Source organism: Hippichthys cyanospilos, chromosome 6, assembly GCF_059441005.1.
Source record: "Hippichthys cyanospilos isolate Australia breed blue-spotted pipefish chromosome 6, RoL_Hcya_1.0, whole genome shotgun sequence".
Lineage (NCBI taxonomy): Eukaryota > Metazoa > Chordata > Actinopteri > Syngnathiformes > Syngnathidae > Hippichthys > Hippichthys cyanospilos.
In genome coordinates this window covers 4,667,144-4,685,434 of record NC_142374.1, presented here as the reverse complement: position 1 = coordinate 4,685,434, position 18,291 = coordinate 4,667,144, and the positions used below count along the sequence as shown (strand labels likewise).

The following is an 18,291-nucleotide window of genomic DNA, read 5'->3' as shown; positions in this document are numbered from 1 at the left end:
CTCCAAAATGACCCCTGGTCTAGTACACTGAATCTGAAAATAGTTGATACAGGAGAAGGCTACAATTTTTGAAATGCGGATATGCCTTTTCTTGGCCTCTTCCTACACATAAATACAATTGTTTTGATTTGTTTGTTTTTTTTCTTTTACTTGGGGCACCCAAACTTTTGATCCCACACTATGTATATATGTGTGTTACATAAATGTGTGTGTGTGAGAGAGAGAGAGGAGCGAGATGTTGACCACACTGCCAAAGAGATCGGTGGAGCAGTAGGACCCAGAGTTGCAACACCAGCATCAGTAAAGTTGCGAGCAGGCCTGAGGGAGGAGGAGCCTGAGTATAAACCAAACAAGCCTCCACACCCTGCAGTCTGAGGAAGTTCCTCTGCATTCTTGCCATACATGCATGCACACACATGCAAATAGATACACGCAAAGCCAAGAACGCTTGAGAGGACTTAGTAGGGCAGGGTAGGTGTGCGCAGAGTCATTGGCTGTTATTTGTGCTGTCTTTTCACCAAAGCCGACTAGATGCCGCTTTTCTTCATGTTCCTCAGCAGGAGGGGGTGTGGTGTGGTGTGCTGGGCCGGCTGGAGGCCTGCGGGAGGACTGGAGACCGCACGCTCGTCGTCATCCAGGCCCTTCCAGGTGTTGTATTTCTCAAGTCATCCTCTTCCTCACTTCATGCCACTTTCTCTTCTTCCTGGCTGTCCATGCTGCGTAATCATAGCTCAAGCTGAATGCACAGTTAGCGCAATCTGCTCTGCCCTTTCTTGGTCTGTCAGTATGTCATGCATTACAGTATGAAACAACTTCCTGTCTATGAATGTATACTGCTGCACATGCAACTTCACAATAAAATATCATAGTTGTGTTTTGTTATCCTGTAATAAACAGGTCATTCTTTTGGTACACTTATACCAAATGAGCTTCAGTACTGCTGTGCATCAAAAATTCCGCTTTCACAGAAATAATGACAATACCCAAATTGACACACATGGGTACACACACATCAGTATTGTATCAAACTAAGACTTTGTGCTGATATTTTGGCTTTTTCATTGAGCTGAAGAAGCTCTTCAATAAACCATAAACAATGAGAGGTAGGATAAAATGTTGTATCAATAATGTGAAAGTATATGCAGTAGTTTTCACTTGCTGTACAAGACTGTATGGTATGGTAATTTTGGTTGTTGAATTGAGTATTAATCGCAGCATTCTTCTCAGTGCTATTGCTCTAAAGCAATAGTGAAATGATGTACCGGCTGTGAAATCGGTTTTTGCCAAGTATGAAAAACAAATATGAAAAACAACCATTTCTGATTTATAAAACTTCAGAACTCCATCTCTCGTGGTATCCTTGGCATATTTTATCCAGCAACTCCAAAACTTAGATCGTGTAACAACATACAGTGGACCACCGGTTTACGAGATTAATCCGTTCCGCGGTTGGGATCGGAACATTGGGATTGGATTGCTTTATGGCAGGCAATCCAAACCTGTGTTAATTAGCTAATGTGTGTAAAACTCTAGGGAAAAACATCAAAAATATCTATACATATTAAAAATTGGTAACAAAATAGTATAGTAAGTTCTACTTATATATAATATCCATGTATACAATTAAATAACATCGTAAATAAAAAATATATAAAGGATTAACCCTTTGACGTGATGAGCTTGTTGTGGACATATTCCCTAGTGAGGGTTGCCCAGCCTAGGCTAGGCTATCTTAGCTTTCTTCGTATTTCTTGATTATCTCCAGCTTCATTTCCATACTAATCTTTTTCTTATTTCTCTCTTTAAATTAACTAGCAATCTTGGGACCCATGGCTAACCAAATAAAGTTTGAATTAAGCACTAAAATGCACAAGAAATACGATATTGTAAGCACTCACATGAGGACCAATCTTTAACATCCCGCCATTTTGGAACCTTAATGCCGCCCAACAGCAGACCAGCATCTTAGTGACTCCGTGATGCCGACCAGATAAGTATCTCAGGGAGTCGTGACGCCTACAAATAGAAGACCAGCATTGTAGTGACATAAGCATTGACGCGGGTAGTGACTTATGAGCGCGGTGCCCCTAGTAGACACGCGTGCACACTGACCGCCATTTTAAAGAAGAGTCGTTGTTATTTGATGTTGTAAGGTGGCAAAAATGGAGTAAAGAGAGGACAAAAAACGTCGCGGTCCACTTCGTGAGGTGAAAAAAAACGTAAGGCAGGGACGTCGTAAACCGGGGCTCCACTGTATGTGCCATTTATAGTTCGGTTGCCAGAAAAATTGTGACACTAAAAACAACGTACATCTACATAAAGCTTAACAAAATAAAGACATTTTCCAAAGGTGCCATTATAAGACAATATGGCAATGTTATTAAATGATCCAATTAATTTCCTCTTAATTTGAAAAGAAAACCTTGGTGTTCTTTGAAAGCTTTCAATTAGACTTGCTGATACCTGCCAAAACCCCGTTAAAAGCTCGCATACCCCTTGAGGTAACCATGTACCCCAAGGGGGTACTTTTACCCCACATTTGAGAACTGTTGAAACAAACTGCTAAAATTTGATATGGTGTCATTTTCTTTTTTTTTTTTTGGGGGGGGGGGGGGGGGGGGGGATTTGTATTTCCCTCACATTCCAAAAACGTACATGATAGGTAATTTGAGAAAACTAAATTGTACATGAGTATTCTGCTCTGGTAGTGACCAGTCTGACTGAGCATCCTTAAATCAACGATATACGGTCTGAGGGTGGGAGGCAGTTGACATCAAAGCAGTAGCTCTCTCAGTTTATTCTAACAAACTGCAAAGAAATTCAAACATTGACTCTTCAATCTTGCTTCTCCATGTGTACTTACTGATACTGATCAGTCCAGAGTTTACCAGCTGTTGGTTGGCTGGGATAGGTCTGTGATCCAAGCAAACGTTGTATTGGGTGGATGAATGCACGTTAAAATGTCATTTTGACCCGTTAAGCTTTCGAGTTTGGAAAAGATACCATCTTTCGTCCCTGTGTATTCAACAAATAAATACAGCACATATTATCACTTCTTACATACAACGTTTTGAAACTCCTTTGCACATATGCATTTGGAAGACTGCATTGGTTCCAAAACATTTAAATTATGCTGTAATGATCAATGTCTTCAAAATGATGCTTACTGATTTCTATTGACTATTAACCCCTGACTGGACACACCGGCCGCTTTTGGCTGATATTACGCCCTTATTAGGCGTATGATTTTCTATTTTTAAGTCATCAACAGGCAAAGATTTTCAGCATTTTAGAAAAATGTAGGGGTTCTTTTGAATTTAACTGCCGATTTTCTTTTTTAATACTGAAAAAGGTATGGCATATCTTACTAGTTTATAACTCTAGTATACTTGGAATTTTAGTTAAAAAATTTCCACTCCCATTTCCACCATGAAATACCACTGGGACTGTATATTCCACTGACCACAATGGTTGTACAAAAAAGGTGTCAGAGAAGTGAAAATGATCACCAAATGCCTACAATACATAGGCAGCGTAAACTGTGTAATCTGTAGTAACACACATACATAGCACATATTATCAATATACTGTATTTGCGCAGTACAAGATGGTTAATTGACAACGCAAGCTACCGTGTTAACCGTGGGCCCAGCACTGGCTTGTTGTGCATGGAAAAATTGCCACTAGAATGTGTAGGTAGGTGTGTAATGAAGCGCTGGGATGCCATTTATCTGATTTCTATCATTCCTATACCCACTGCCATTTTTTCAAAAGCACAGGGACGCATTGTCCCAACAGGAGTGAAAGGGTTAAGCAATGGATGTTACGGACACTTTAGCCCAAAGCGTGCGTTGCGCTCAGTAAAGGGTTGAGGAGAATGAGAGAAAAATATCTGGGATGGCATGCAGATCGGCATGAAAGGATCCAAATGAATATTTTATGTTGTTGCTTTCTGCAAACATTATTGAGATATTATCATTCCCCACTCATGACAAAATAAATGGAGCATGTATTTGAATGCTCTAAAACCAAGGCTTTAAAAATGGTACATTTGTGTTAACCCAATTCCCTGCCAGCTCATTCCAAATGGATCATTGACTAATATAGCTGTCTGGCCATGAACGAGTTAACTCATGAACTTCCGGCCTTGTAAATGTATTTTTGACATTTATGGTCGTCGTGGCATTATGAGTTAATGTTCCTAGAGTGATGGCGTTTGCTCTATTTCTCACTGACGAACCACTGCCGTAGTGTTCCTCAGTACTTCAAAAAGTTCAAACAAAAGCCGTTTATCTGACGGTCATAAGACTATGACTAGCCACAAAGTCATATGAGCAATTTTAATTTAACTGGCGATCTGTCCTGAAAAGTCATGATAAGAAAACAACAAGACAACATCCCAAAGTTCTTTTTTCCACTCTCACTTGTTGTGTCTCGTGTGAAAAATGACCCAGAAAATAGCCAGCAATCAAGGCGATGAGGACCACAAGGCTCTTTGTTTGCATCCAAATTCCAGCAGCGTGTGGTTAGGGAATGTCGCAAAGCTAGGCAAAAGCTCCAGCTTCTCCCATTCCGCCATTCTGTTCAACAAAATTAACAGACAGTCTTTAAACATGAAAACTTCAACACGAGTGTTGGGCAAGTTACTTCAAAACTGTAATGGGTTATGTATTACTTATACAGTAACTGTCATTTCAAAGTAATTAGTTACATTCATTATTACTGAACACTATTTGAAATGTAATGAATTACACTACGATTGCATTACAGTACTTTTATATTACTCTCACCGCCATAACTGGAAATAAATTTGCCATTCTAAATTTAGCTCATTACGCTGATTACACATCCAGTGAAAGATTGGCTTAAGCCTAAATCCAACACAAATCTTGTAATCTATATTGTATTATAAACCTTTAAAGACAAGATACAATTTTTTTTGTATTTTAATCCCTTTATTACTTAGCTTCATCTTGATATACATTGATGAGAACTATTCAGAGACCATTATTAATAGCAATAGTACAGTGAAAATGAGCTTTAGCTTACCTTGTCATAATTGCGAGTTGCGAGAGGGTCTAGCTGACAAGGTTTAGAAATGCTGGTGAATCCATGATGGGAAGTGGCATCATATCTCCTAACCTCTTGAGGTGTAAGAGGCATCCCCCAGCGAGAGAGCACAATCCTCCATGTGTTTTCTTTTTGCTTACTTCACGTTACTATGGCACCGCTCTAAATTGTATGTCAAATGACTGGTGCATTTGGTGAAGTGGATAGCTCTTTAGGTGTCGCGCACAAAATGCACCTTACTATTATATTTTTCTTATCTTTATCTCCGACGAACAGAAAGTAATGGCCGTATGTCCATTTTGTGCATGTATTCAACATATTCAAACTGTCGTCTGCTGCTGCCACATCATCTCTACTGAAGTAGATAGTAACAACAGCAAGTCAACATTTTGCCCTGGACTTTTCTCCCCCAATCTTTCGGTGTTTTTGGTGAGGTTTGGGGAAAAAAAACACTGCTTTCAGGCTAAAAATGCATTGTAATGCATTGCATATATTTCCATCTGTAACGAGTACAATATTAAAATTGTTTTGGTGTAATATATTACATTACCGCGTTACAGCAAATAATAATGCATTACAGTAATTACGACTTTTGTCATGCACTACTCCCAATACTGTTCAACCCCAATAATTTTATGAGATGTTAACAATGAGGCTGCAGTGCACAATACTAAAAGTTTTAAAATATAACAATAATCTCAGAAAAATACATGAATGTGAAAAAAGTAACAACTTTGTTATTCTTTGTTGTTTTGGTTTTACTACTTTTAACATTTTGATTTGTTCCTTTGAAATCTGACTAGTAAAGCAAGCAAATATGTGTGTTCAGGGACCTCTTGTTTTAAGAAGGCTGATCCACCCTCTCTTTTCAGTGCCATCATGAGTAAGGTAGGATGTGACGCAGATGGAGAAAACATCTCAGAGGGGCACCCTGAGAAGTCACCAAGTGACCAAGTGGATCCTGTGAAAACGGGGCCGGGGTGGACAAAGGTTAGCTGCCCTTGTTGTGTGTCGGAGCGGGTCGAGCCGCTGGTTCTGGTGCGGCTCGGTGAAAAGGTTCGTCCCGAGACCAAAAGGTGGCTCATCAGGCTGATTGGAGCTCCCCAGAAAGACGGAGGTGAGGTCCTGCATGCACTTTGTACAAGTTGTACACACAAAATGTTATTTCATTTGAAGGACCCTCTAATTGAGATAATGAAATACATACAAAATGATGATCATAAAATTAAACTAGACACTGCAATCTCTGTGTGCTCCTGAAGTCGTCAACTCGAATAAATGAGTCCATTGGTGAGCAACAACACAGGTCAGGTTGCCCTGCAGTAAGTATAACTAGACTTTTAAAACTGCCGGGTGACAAAGAAATACAAATGGGGTGACCTAGCACAGGTTCCAAAGAGGACAGAGCCAATGTTATGCTACTTATCCCCAACTCATTGAGTTTTGGATTTTACCCAGAATGTTGGTCAAGATTTTGATCCGATAAAACTACTTATACGAATGAATTAAAGTTAGCAAAAGAATTGGTCATCATGTGGGTAAAAATCATGCAAATTTTTACCTTTATCTTTTACCTTTACATCTTCTGTTAAGAAGCAACTTTTCCCTTTCAGTGTTTGCAACAGCAAGTCCTTCCACATGGTAGATACAGTATGGTAGTGGTTTTACTCAGGATGTCATTTCCAACACAACCCACTCACAGTTGTTGTTACTTTTCTGTTCCAAATGTGTCAGATGCATTTGCAGCCAGTCTTTTCATCAGGGGCCTCTGGGCATGGCACACTTGCTACCCACAGCTGCTCGGGGATAAGTTAAATGCAGTCAACAAATTGCATTAGGCACTAATGTACTTTTGGCATGCTCCATAGGTTAAAGATAAAAATCAAATAAAAGTCACATGCCAACATGACCTCATTTCCACATTTCCTCCTTGATCCTTGAATGATGTTGTTTTGCTTTCATATTGCTGTCCTGAACTGCAGTGAAGCCGATGTCCTGGTGATTTTTTGTTTCAGCACATTGTTCACATACAGCAGAGTTGGGCACTTCGTCAGTTCTGACGGACTGTCCGTCAGTCTGTCGCCAACAGACGTCCGTTTTGCTGACGGACCGACGGATGACGGGAATGCTAAACAAAACCCGTAAATGGCGGAATTAAAAATGGCGGAATTGCAATTTTCATCCGTCTTTGTTATCGTAATTGGGATAGACCATAGGTCTCAAACTCCAGTCCTCGAGGGCCGCAAACCTGCATGTTTTCCATACTGCTCTCTTAAAAACACCTGATTGAATTGATTAGGATCATTTTCAAGCTCCCATAGAGCTTGCTGATGATCTAATAATTTGATTCAGGTGAGTTAATGACAGAAGCATCAAAAACATGCAGGATTGGGCTGACGGACATCTAATGTAATGTCTATCCCACCACACCCCTTTTTGTTTACTGTAATGTCATACATCTGACTTGAATGTTGATATACATATTGCTGCAACTTTATAGTATATAATGCAATCAGCCTGCAGTCAAGGTGACAACAGTCCCCTTATAGTACCACCAAACAGTGGAAGAATATGTTCAGTCAAGTAAATAAACTGGGTTGCATCAATGCATAACTTGTCATTCACAGCTTTAACACAGATGACTTTACCAGATATTTATTTGTGGTTGCTGCCTGTCTTTGTCCTGGTTTCAGTTTCTTGCAGATAACAGCATTCGGGGATACGTTTCAAGTAACCAGTGAATGCAGACCAAATTGGAATTCTTTTTCTTACTGGCTCTTGGCCAAGAAATACAAGATAGAAGTTTTTTTTTTTTTTAATCCCTAGTTAAAGACGTTTTTTAGTGAATTCAACCTCAATACTTTGTTTCACTTGTAGTGTATGAGACAGATGACATTTAGACAAATGTAGACAAATCTGATGTGTATGGATGTAACAAACAAACATCCTTGCTCAGTTAACCCATTCACTTGATAATTTTAAGGTAAATCAAAACAGCTCATCAGTCACTGTAACGTAACTTCATGTTACAGAAAAAGCCAATCCTTGTTCTGACCTCTTTGGAAATTATGTTTCAAAATGTTAGTTTGGATAACTCTTCAACTCTACCAGGTGCAGCATTGCTGGCCCATCCAGGGGAAGATGCAACTGGTGACATCATCATGGTCTCTGCCCCACGGTGCACGTTGCTACAAGCCACTGAAGAGTTGGGTCTGTGTAAGATGTATAACAATGGAGAAATGGAGACATTCTCCAACGACGACAGAGATAACTTTCGACACTCAGGTGAACCTGTAGAAAAATGGCAAATATTGGAATATGAAAATCATAAGAAAACAGTGTATCTTTCAATATGTGTCTTTCATAATGGGGCTCTTCAAAGACATTTTTTTTCCCGCATGTTGTCAAGTAGGCCATTTCCATCCTTTTTTGACAGACAACATGGAGCTTTTCCTGACGCTGGCTGAGAGGCAGTACATCATCAAGTATGAGCTGGAGAGTCTGCGTGCGCAAAGAGATGTCAGGATACCCGGTCTGGCTGATAAGCACACCCTACAGCACCGAGACAACATCTGTGAGTCCTTCAGGAAAATAGAATAGAACTGAAATCATGCTAGAGATTAAGTTGTATTTACCTCTCTCTTTCGAACGTGTCAATTAAATATGCTTCGTATTCAGTCATCCTTCGCCTTATTAATTGTTGTTTCACTGTATTGCAGATTTTTAAATAGTATTTACCATATTTCTCAGTGTAAAAGTCGAGTTTTTTTTTTTCTAATTTTCAATCCCTGTAATGGGGGTGTCGACATACCCGCATAATTCAAAACCTGACCAATTTTTTCCACATTTAATTATAGTGTAATGTGACAGATAAAATTTGGGCAAATTCAGACAAATTTGAATAAATAGTTTTGAAAACCTACACCTAAAAAAGTTATGCCATCTAGTGGACATGATCGCTAACTGTACGCTCGTCCCACCTGCATTCCCTCAGATGCGGGTTAATAAACATGATGGTGTATTATAACCTAGGGTTAAACCCCTTAGCTGGCTATGATTTAGTTTAGATTACTCTGCTTTGTTTCAATTGCAGTGTAACTGTAGAACTATAGACATGGTGTTAACTTTAAGTGTAAGTACAAAAACAGAAAAACAGAAAAAAGAATTAGTATGAGTGCAGTGTGTCATGAGCATAGACAGAAACGCCTGACGAATGATGGACCAGAAAAAAAAGTCAAATGTCGCCCTCTAGTGGTGAGGCATAGTTGGGCAAAAATACAACGACCGTTATAACTCTGTCTAGCTTGAAATAATGACGTCGTGATCATGACGGAAAGGGGACGGGGCCCTGACGAATATCGCATGTCGGACCACCCAGAAAATGGAAGTTGCCCACCTCTGGAAATACAGTGCCTAATTTTATTTTGCAGTTTCACTGTATGTTGTGGGGCTTTTGTGGGGGTCATTTTTCTGTATGGACAGTCACTATTGACTAAGGCAGCAATAACTGCAAGTCAAAAGTCTGTTGAAAACAGGACGTCCAAAGGTTAGGATCATTTCACAAAAAAAAAAAAAAAAGCTGCGCAACTGCTTGTCTATGGTAAAGTAAACATAATTTGATAATTTAATATAGGATTCCATTGCTAATTAGAATAAAATATAACTCCGCCACAGATGGTCAAGGATCCACAGTCACTCACTTTATTGACCAAACAAAAAGAAAAATTACCCAAATCGTAACATTCATCACAAGCTGTCAATGGACATAAATTACAGCGACTAACTCAACACACAGAGCGGCTATTGGTTCCACTAACCACTAACCTGAGCGAGTATGGCCAACTCTACTCTCTGATTTGCCGACTCTGAAGTCACTCAACAAGCAAGCCAGGCCCCTTTTTTAAGGCAACAAAAATTCAAAGTCACAAATGCTACGGTGATTAACGTAAGAGCAGTGTTCCCAAGTGGACAAAAATTATCCCTGCATCTCACATTCATAGCTCATTAGTAGGTTGTTTAAAGCTTTAAAACAGTGGTTCGGAAAGTGAGGTCCGTGGACAAACATAAATAACGTACAGTATAAAGTATAAGTAGAAAATAAAAACAAATACCATACAACAGAGCCGAGTCTCCTGTTGTAGAATGCATGATCTCATCAGTTCTTGGCTTCTCACTGTTTATCACAAAAATGCTCCATCAGCATCTCTGTCAGCGTGTGTATGTCACTGTCATGGCCACGTGTCGTTTTGGTGAAACGTGTAATCCTGAGTGGTTTTGCAGGGCAAAAGATGACCTCCGCTGGTGTGATTGTGGACACGTTTGCGCTTCATAACAAGGCAAAACTGAAAGAGCTTAGTAAATCTTGGTACTCTGGGAGCCACCTGTCACAACCACTGGGTAGGTGGATGTGCATGACCCACATATAAACACTCTGACGTGGACACACACAAACAGGCACACATGCACACACCCATGTATAAGGTTTTGTTTATTATCGTTGTGGGGAAATCGCATTGACATTATGCATTTCCCAGCAACAAATCTTAACCTTAACAATGACAACAGAGTTCCTAACCCTGACACTAAACTCAACCAAAATCCAAATCAAACCAATTCTTCACCTTCATAAAAGAGCTCTGAACTTCTGGGGTCCACCAAAATGGTCCCCAAAAGTGCAAGAGCTCCCCACAAAGACTTTAAAACCCGGAATTCGGTCCCCGCCTATTAGCAAAAACCACGGGGACACGGACACATTCGCACGACTGTACTTTTTTGCGTGTAATGTTTAAAGGTACATCATCAGTGTTTGCTGATATTGTGCATGTTTCCCAGATGATCTATTTAGTCCTTTGTCCGTTCGAGGATGGATTATAACCAAACTGGTCATAACTGGGGACAGCACTGTGAAAGAGTGGTTAGCGTCTGCATCACAATTCAGAGGGCCCGGGACTTCCTGTGTGGGGTTTGCATGTTCTCCCTGTGCTCTCATGGTTTTTCTCAATGGCACTCTGTCCCACATACCACAAACATTCATAGTAGGTATATTCAATATACATAGTTTGAGACTTATGGTTTAGAGTATCCATTTTACTATATTGGATACTCTAAATCAGGGATTCTCAGATGGTACGGGTACGCCTGAGGTTTCTTGAAGGGGGTACATGAGATCCTCAATAAAACAAACAAACATGCAAAAATCCTTTAATAAAATAATCTTCTTCTAAAATAATTATTGAACTAATTAAATGTTTCAGAAAAACATCAGTTGATAAAACAAATGTTGTGTTCAGTTGGTTATTCAATAGCATTATTTTAAAATGTCAGATTTCTCCCGTACAAGAATAGTTCAACCCAACTTGCCACGTCTCATTACCTTCTAAAGTTAATTATTTATTTTTATGAACAGATCTCTACTGCAATCCCCAAAGAGGACCCTTTATGTTTAATGTATTTCTGTGGACAAATATTTATTTATAATTATTTCTTTTTGAGAACAGGTCTGACACTCCATGTTGATTGTTATTTGTGGACAAATGTTTATTCACGATTAAGTTATTTTCTTTTAGATAACAGATCTCCTTTTTGATCCAAAAGAGGACACTTTATGTTGATTGTTTTGTTGTGGACCAATAAAAAATTAAGTTTGAAAGTTTGATAAATCAGACACAGATGGCATGTTTTAAGTCTTTTTTTAATGCACTGGTTCAGGTTTACCTGAATGAAAACATATTTCCCAATGGGGTAAATCACTGAAAAAGTGAGAACCACTGTTAATCATAGGTCTCAAACTTCAGTCTTTGTGGGTCGCAATCCTGCATATTTTCAAAGCTGCTCTATTAAACGCACCTGATTCAATCGATACGGATAATTTTCAAGCTCCTGCATAGCTTGCTGATGAGCTAACAATTTGAATTAGGTGTGTTTAAGAGAGCAGCAGTAAAAACATGCAGGATTGTGGTCCTCAAGGACTGGAATTTGAGACCCATGTTCTAAATTGACCTTAGGTGCGATTGTAAGAGTGAATGGCTGTTTGTCTTTGTGTGTCCTGTGACTGAATGGTAACCGGTTTAGGGCGTCCCCCGTCTACTGCCCGAAGACGGCTGGGATAGGCACTGGCAAGCCAGCCATCCTAGTGAGGAGAAAATGGATGGATGAAGCTAATTGTAATGTGTCATGAGGGGATATGTAATTATCTAAAAGTTTCAGCAGCTTTTTTTGTGAATAATCGTACCTCTTAACAAATCTTGTGACCCCCCCCCCCCCCACCCGAAACAGCAACCCCAGAAACAGAATAATACAGTATTCTTGGTGTCAACCGGACAAAGGTTTTGCATATTTGTCAAAAAGTTCTTATTTATTATGTATTTCAAATAATGTTATATTGGCGTTCACACATATTCAATATTTTCCTACCACCAGATTCAGTCTCTGCATATTTTGGAACCCCAGTGGGATTCTATTTCAGCTTCCTTGATTTCTACACCTGGTCTCTGTTGCCACCGGCTATACTGGGCCTTTCCATCACATACCTCTCCAGTAAGTATGCGCAGCATTTTTTGTTTAACATGATTCATAGTCTTGAGCTAGATGTGATTCTGGCAGCGATTCTAAAGGTCTGTCGTTTGTAAATAGTTGTTTTTCTCCACTCTTATAAATCAAGTGTTTTCATTTTTAAAAGACAAGCTACAGATGTGTGAGAGGTAGCATTACACAATTTACAATTCTTATTATATATTATATTAAAAGAGTATTGATTGTTTGGTGTTTTTACAATATCATAATATTTCAATGTCATCTCCAGCCTTAAGGAACATAGTGGATGTTCTTTTTGTGACAAATATTTTATGTTCAAATACCAACAGGTTTTAAACAATCCATACATTAGAAGTAGAATTTGTTCATTTCTGCTGTCCCACAAATCCAAGGTTGTGTGCCTTCAGTGTGTTTCCGATTTGAAACGGTTGGAATTGGTCCCAGGTGAGGTGCAGAAAGAAGCAGTGGAAGCGGTGTCGGGCTCACAGGCCGAGATCCGCGAAGAGGACGGCGGACTCGGCGTCAGTGGTCACATGATCCAGGCTTTGTTCAGCATGCTCTGGTCCACCGTGTTCATGGAGCTGTGGAAGCGTCGCAGCTCCTCCACGTCCTACCGCTGGGGGACCCTTCACCTCGCCGAGTGCTTTGCCGAGCCTCGGCCCGGTTTCCACGGGGATCTGGGGATGAACCCTGTCACGGGTCGTATGGAGCCCCTGTTTCCCGAATGGCAGCGGGATCTGCGGATGGCGCTGGTCTCCATCCCGGTGGTCGGACTGTTTCTGGGTAGGGTGCGACTTGACGCCCGAGCAGGTAGAAAGTTAGCAATGTGCTTCATCGATGATTTGTGCGTGCAGGGATGGTGGTCCTTGGTATGCTGTGTTTCTATTGGGGGGAGAACCAAGTGATGTGGCTCCACGAGGAATGGGACTCCATAGTGTCTCAAACGCTGCTTTATGCACCCTCTGTGCTTCACATTGTCTACACGAACATGCTGGCGACTGTTTACAAAACAGTAGCCCAATCTTTGACTGAATTTGGTGAGTGAGAAACAAGTCATTTGGAAAAGTGGCCATTTTTCCTAATGCTGTTCTCTCACTACTGCTTCTGGTAACCAAAACATGTTGTCCTTTCAGAGAACCACAGAGAAGAGTCTGCCTTCCAGAACCACCTGACAGCCAAAGTTTTGGTGGTGAGTTCCCCTTTTTTTCTCTTTTTACATCAGGCGCGTCTGAAGTCGGTCCTGCATGTTTTTGAAGTTTATGTCATCCAATGTGGCTTATTCAAATAATCAGGATGTTTATTGGGCTTCCACTGAGCTTGCAGATGAGCTGATATTTGAATCAGGTGTTTTGGGAGGATGGAAACCTCAAAAACATGCAGGATAGGCGGCCACTCGAGGACCGGCTTCGGACTTGCCTGTCTAAAATCATCCATCTAAGCTGATGTTCTTTTTCCCCTCTTTCGGCAGTTCACGTTCTTCAACTACTTTGCGGTCCTTTTCCACATAGCATTTGTCAAGCAGGATGTGCCATTGCTTCGAAAGGTCAGAACTGGCCCCCGCAATACTACACCCACCAGCCACATGCAGGACCAGTCAAATGTTTGGAAACAGCCTTGAATTCACTGCTTTTATCTGTTTCACGCCATTGTAAAGGAACTCAGAATGCAGTCATTCGGAATATGCAGCAAGATGTAAGGAGCTACGCGATATCTCAAAGTTAAAAAGCAAATCTCTTTTCGCTTCTTTTGCAAAAACGGCAGCTTTGTACATTGGTGTCAAATGCCTTTCAGTTCGCTGCTTCTGTATGCATTTTCAAGAGAGCATTTAAAAGTGCAAGTGTTTTCAAGCTTTTGTCTGGTTCTATTCGTACAGTAGATTGAATTGGAAAGCCTACCTGCAAAAGTTCTTGTGTTGTGGCCCACATAAATCATTTGTGTCTGTGTGTAGCGTCTGGCATCTTTGCTGATTGTGACCCAGTTGGTGAATCAGGTGACAGAAGTGGTGGTCCCCTTCCTTGTGGACCGCTTTGTCAGTGCCCCCCACAGGACGGAGAGTGAAGATGACCCAGAGGAGGACAAATTTAGGAATCAGATCACCCTGCCAGTGTTTCCTGTGAGTGCACTTATCAAATGAAATATTTTTACATTTCTGAAAGCAGGCTCAATCTACAGTACAACCGGTTGATTTTGTATCCAAATGTGTGTGAAATTGAACCTAGTCATGAGGGTAGCGGGGTAGCACAGTCTAAAACCCTATCATGTAGAAACTTCCACATTCTCCCATGGGTGTGACACACCTGCCATTATGTCAAAGCCAAAAGATGAACAGAACCGCACTGACTTCTGTTTGCTCCCGATAACTGTCACATGACTGATATGATAACAGACTTGATTGCTTGCTGAAGTTGTCCGTCAGGTTTGGGGGGGTTTGTTGTCGGCAGTCTTTCTCAAATAGTGAGGCGGGCCCCCATGGCAAGGGTGCCAGGCGGGGCGCGGGTGACCCCAGGGAAAAGGCTTTGTTTTTGCAATGTCAAGTGTAATTGCGATAAATATAGGATTGGCATCGTTTTGGTTTTCAGGCACTTTGATATGCTTGTTTTTTTTTCAGATTTAAAATAACCTCTAACCTGTACAAACATTGTAAAAAGTAGTTAAGGATTTTTGAAAGTTAATTCATATTGCAGGATACAATTTTAGGGATACGTACTTTAATAAATCAAAATCCTATTGACAGTTAGCGCGGTGAGTGAGGGGACGCGGAAGGTTTTCTCTTTCTTGGGAGGGAGCGTTCGCAAAATTAACAATTGAGAAGCACTGGTTGTAGGGGTGTGACATCATCATTTTTCGGCAAGGAATCTGTGATAACTTCATGTTTCCCACCAGGGTCTATTTGCAGAGTACATTGAGCTCCTGGTGCAGTTTGGCTATCTGAGTCTGTTCTCGTGCGTCTATCCTTTGACGGCCGTGCTGCTGCTCATCAACAACGTAACGGAGATCCGCTCCGACGCATACAAAATCTGCAAACTCTTCCGCAAGCCCTTCTCCACTCCCGTGGCAGACATGGGCGTGTGGCAGGTCGGCGCCGAGCACGGCACGCAACGCGTCCGATCGAGACGTAGGAAAGTGACGTCATCGTCTCGGCCTCCAGATTGCATTTGAGATCCTGAGTTACGTCTCGGTGGTGTCGAACTGCTGGCTGCTGACGCTGTCGCCGCAATTGCAGAGGATGTATCACGCGGGCCAGATGAGCAGTACCGACATCGTGCTGATGGCCGTTTTGGCTGAGGTACGGGGGGCCCTCATACACACATGAAATACCTGCGCATTTGCGTGTTCAAGGGATGTTGGCAAATGTTTTTGCAGCATGTTCTCATCGTAGTCAAGATCATCGTGGCGGCCTTGATTCCAGATGAACCCGCCTGGATCCGAAAAAAGAGAGCCCACATGCAGTACGCATCCATGCAGGCTGTACGAAAGCGGGTCAGCGCAATTGTTGTTCATTTCCTTGTCACTTCAAGACAGATGATGCAGAAGTGTGAACTTGATTTTGTTGACCAGCTGATGACTGACTCGGCATCTTAATTTGTGTGATTTGATCAAGGGCGAAATTAATGCTGTTAATTGTGTTGAATGACGCTGTTGAGCTTTTGGGGGGTTCCTTTTACTCTGTAAAATACATTTTTGCTTTCTCTTCCAGAACTTGCCTTCTGAGGAGTCCTGAATTGTTTTCAAATTGTGAGGCGATGGATCAACGAGACCTAAAAAGAACAAGCTTTGCGCTTCAATAGTGCGTTGTTGTGCCCGTACACTCCTCACACATACAGTTAAAGGATGCCATTTTAAACTTTGGGGACAAGGCGCAGCTTGTTTATCTTATTTTATGGAACAAAATGAATTTTATTTCAACTTCATGAAAGTAAAATGTTTAAAGTCAGCCTCAGATGAAGAAAAAGCTACTCAATGCCAATGAAGAATAATGGCTGGCAGTCATAAGTTAGACTAATTCGACTGAGGCCAAAAGAGCTAATTATACGGTAAAATGTGTTTTTAATTAAATACTAACAGTCATTCTGTAAGGCTCTACCAAAATATGAACATAATATAAACGCTTATTCATGTTTTAAAGTTTGTATATTACAACAATCTAAAAGCTCTTTCATGAAAATGTTTGCTTTTTACGCCATAACTTATTAGAAACGTAACATTGATATCAAACAAGAGAGATCCAATTGAAACCCCACACAAAACGGATTCCATACTCTGAATCCATATTAAGGAGAGGCTGGCTGCTAATATTCCATTATCAATGTTGGTTGGAAGTCTTAACAGCAGTAGCTATGTCTCCACAGTTGCAAATGGTAGCTTTAATTCCATCAAGCTTCTTGCTGTTAAGACACATGGTGCTTCAATAATGTACATGCTCTGGGTTGCACTTTACTATCACATCGCGCGTACACCAAAAGAACAAGTTCGAGCGGCATTTACAATGTTATAAATACAGTTCTTTTTTAAGCAATATGTGCAAACTGAATGTATTTATGGTTTGTTGTGCAGGTATTGCTATTTAGAAACACGGGTTGGAGTGGTTAAAAGAAAGTGTAAGTCAGGGAGTGGCAAAATATTTATTATCATGCTGACACTGTATTCTTGATAAAGATTTTGGTTCACTTTTGTGCTAAGGTGACTATTGATAAGCGGCAGTGACAATAGGTATACTGTATAACAAAATGAATGGTATGCAATTGACATGAAAGTAGGGCTGCACAATTATGGCCAAAATAATAATCAAGATTATTTTGGTCAATATTGAAATCATGATTATTCAACATGTTTGGTCAAACATGTGTATTTATTGCCCTTTAAAAAAAAAGCAGTATACAAATAAGGCTTCAAGGCATGATACTTACAAATAATAATAAACTAAAAAAATAATCACCCAAGACCTGACAAACATTGGCACACAGGGCAACATAGCAAAGTTACTTGCTGAGTGCAAACCAATGAAAAAAAAAAGAAGTCTACTTAGAACCAAGCACATTAAGTAAATTTCAATCCACAGTCAATGTCATTTTCGGTCATTTCACTCTGAATTTATTCCATTTTTTTTTTTTAAATTGGGTCTCATTTGACATCTAGCACTACACATTTTAGGAATCAGGTGAGAAGCTCAACACCATTTCTCACTGGTAAATAATATATTAGGTGAGAAAGCAGCACCTTTTTTCATGCAAATATGCGTGAAACATTGCCCCCTGTTGGTTGGATGACAAAGTGCTTGATTTGACGGCCATAGCCGACATTTTAAATGTTAATATCGCAGAGGATCAGCTTAATTAATTGCGGCAGCCAATATCGTGATTGCGTTTAAAGTTTGATTAATTGTACAGCCCTACTCGGTAGTTGTTTTTTTGTTTTTTTTAAATCAAAATTTAATTTCAAAAAGCACTACAAATGATTACCAGTAGTTGCTTTAGTCATAAACAGAATGTTTTGAGTTGTGGAACCCTCCCATCAAAAAAGGACTGCAAAAGTGTCGAAAAATATTTTTAACAAATTACCAAAAGCTCCCAGTAAACCCAATGTAATCAGCATCTTGTTGAAAGAAAAAAAAAAAAAACCCAACATGCTGCTGTTAGTACGAAGTGTTAAGAACAATGAAAATAACCATAAGAACACCTGTGTCCTGCT

The 18,291-nt window shown here is 40.4% G+C and overlaps 1 protein-coding gene across 2 annotated transcripts; it reads left to right on the top strand.

Annotated features, from left to right (window-relative positions):
• Positions 1-353: 353 nt before the first annotated feature.
• ano10b (anoctamin 10b) lies at positions 354-18,020 on the top strand. 2 transcript variants are annotated; one of them, XM_088416892.1, is made up of 16 exons: positions 354-471; positions 561-648; positions 5,943-6,187; positions 8,182-8,355; positions 8,507-8,644; positions 10,351-10,467; positions 12,490-12,606; positions 13,048-13,386; positions 13,458-13,640; positions 13,737-13,792; positions 14,072-14,146; positions 14,552-14,716; positions 15,487-15,678; positions 15,752-15,889; positions 15,967-16,083; positions 16,301-18,020. In XM_088416892.1, exons 3-16 carry the CDS (start codon positions 5,950-5,952, stop codon positions 16,322-16,324), a joined length of 2,073 nt encoding a protein of 690 aa, XP_088273018.1. In that variant the 5' UTR covers positions 354-471; positions 561-648; positions 5,943-5,949; the 3' UTR covers positions 16,325-18,020. The 2 variants fall into 2 exon arrangements, with proteins under 2 accessions (XP_088273018.1, XP_088273017.1); XM_088416891.1 differs by having other exon boundaries at positions 357-471; positions 558-648.
• The last annotated feature ends 271 nt before the right edge of the window (positions 18,021-18,291 follow it).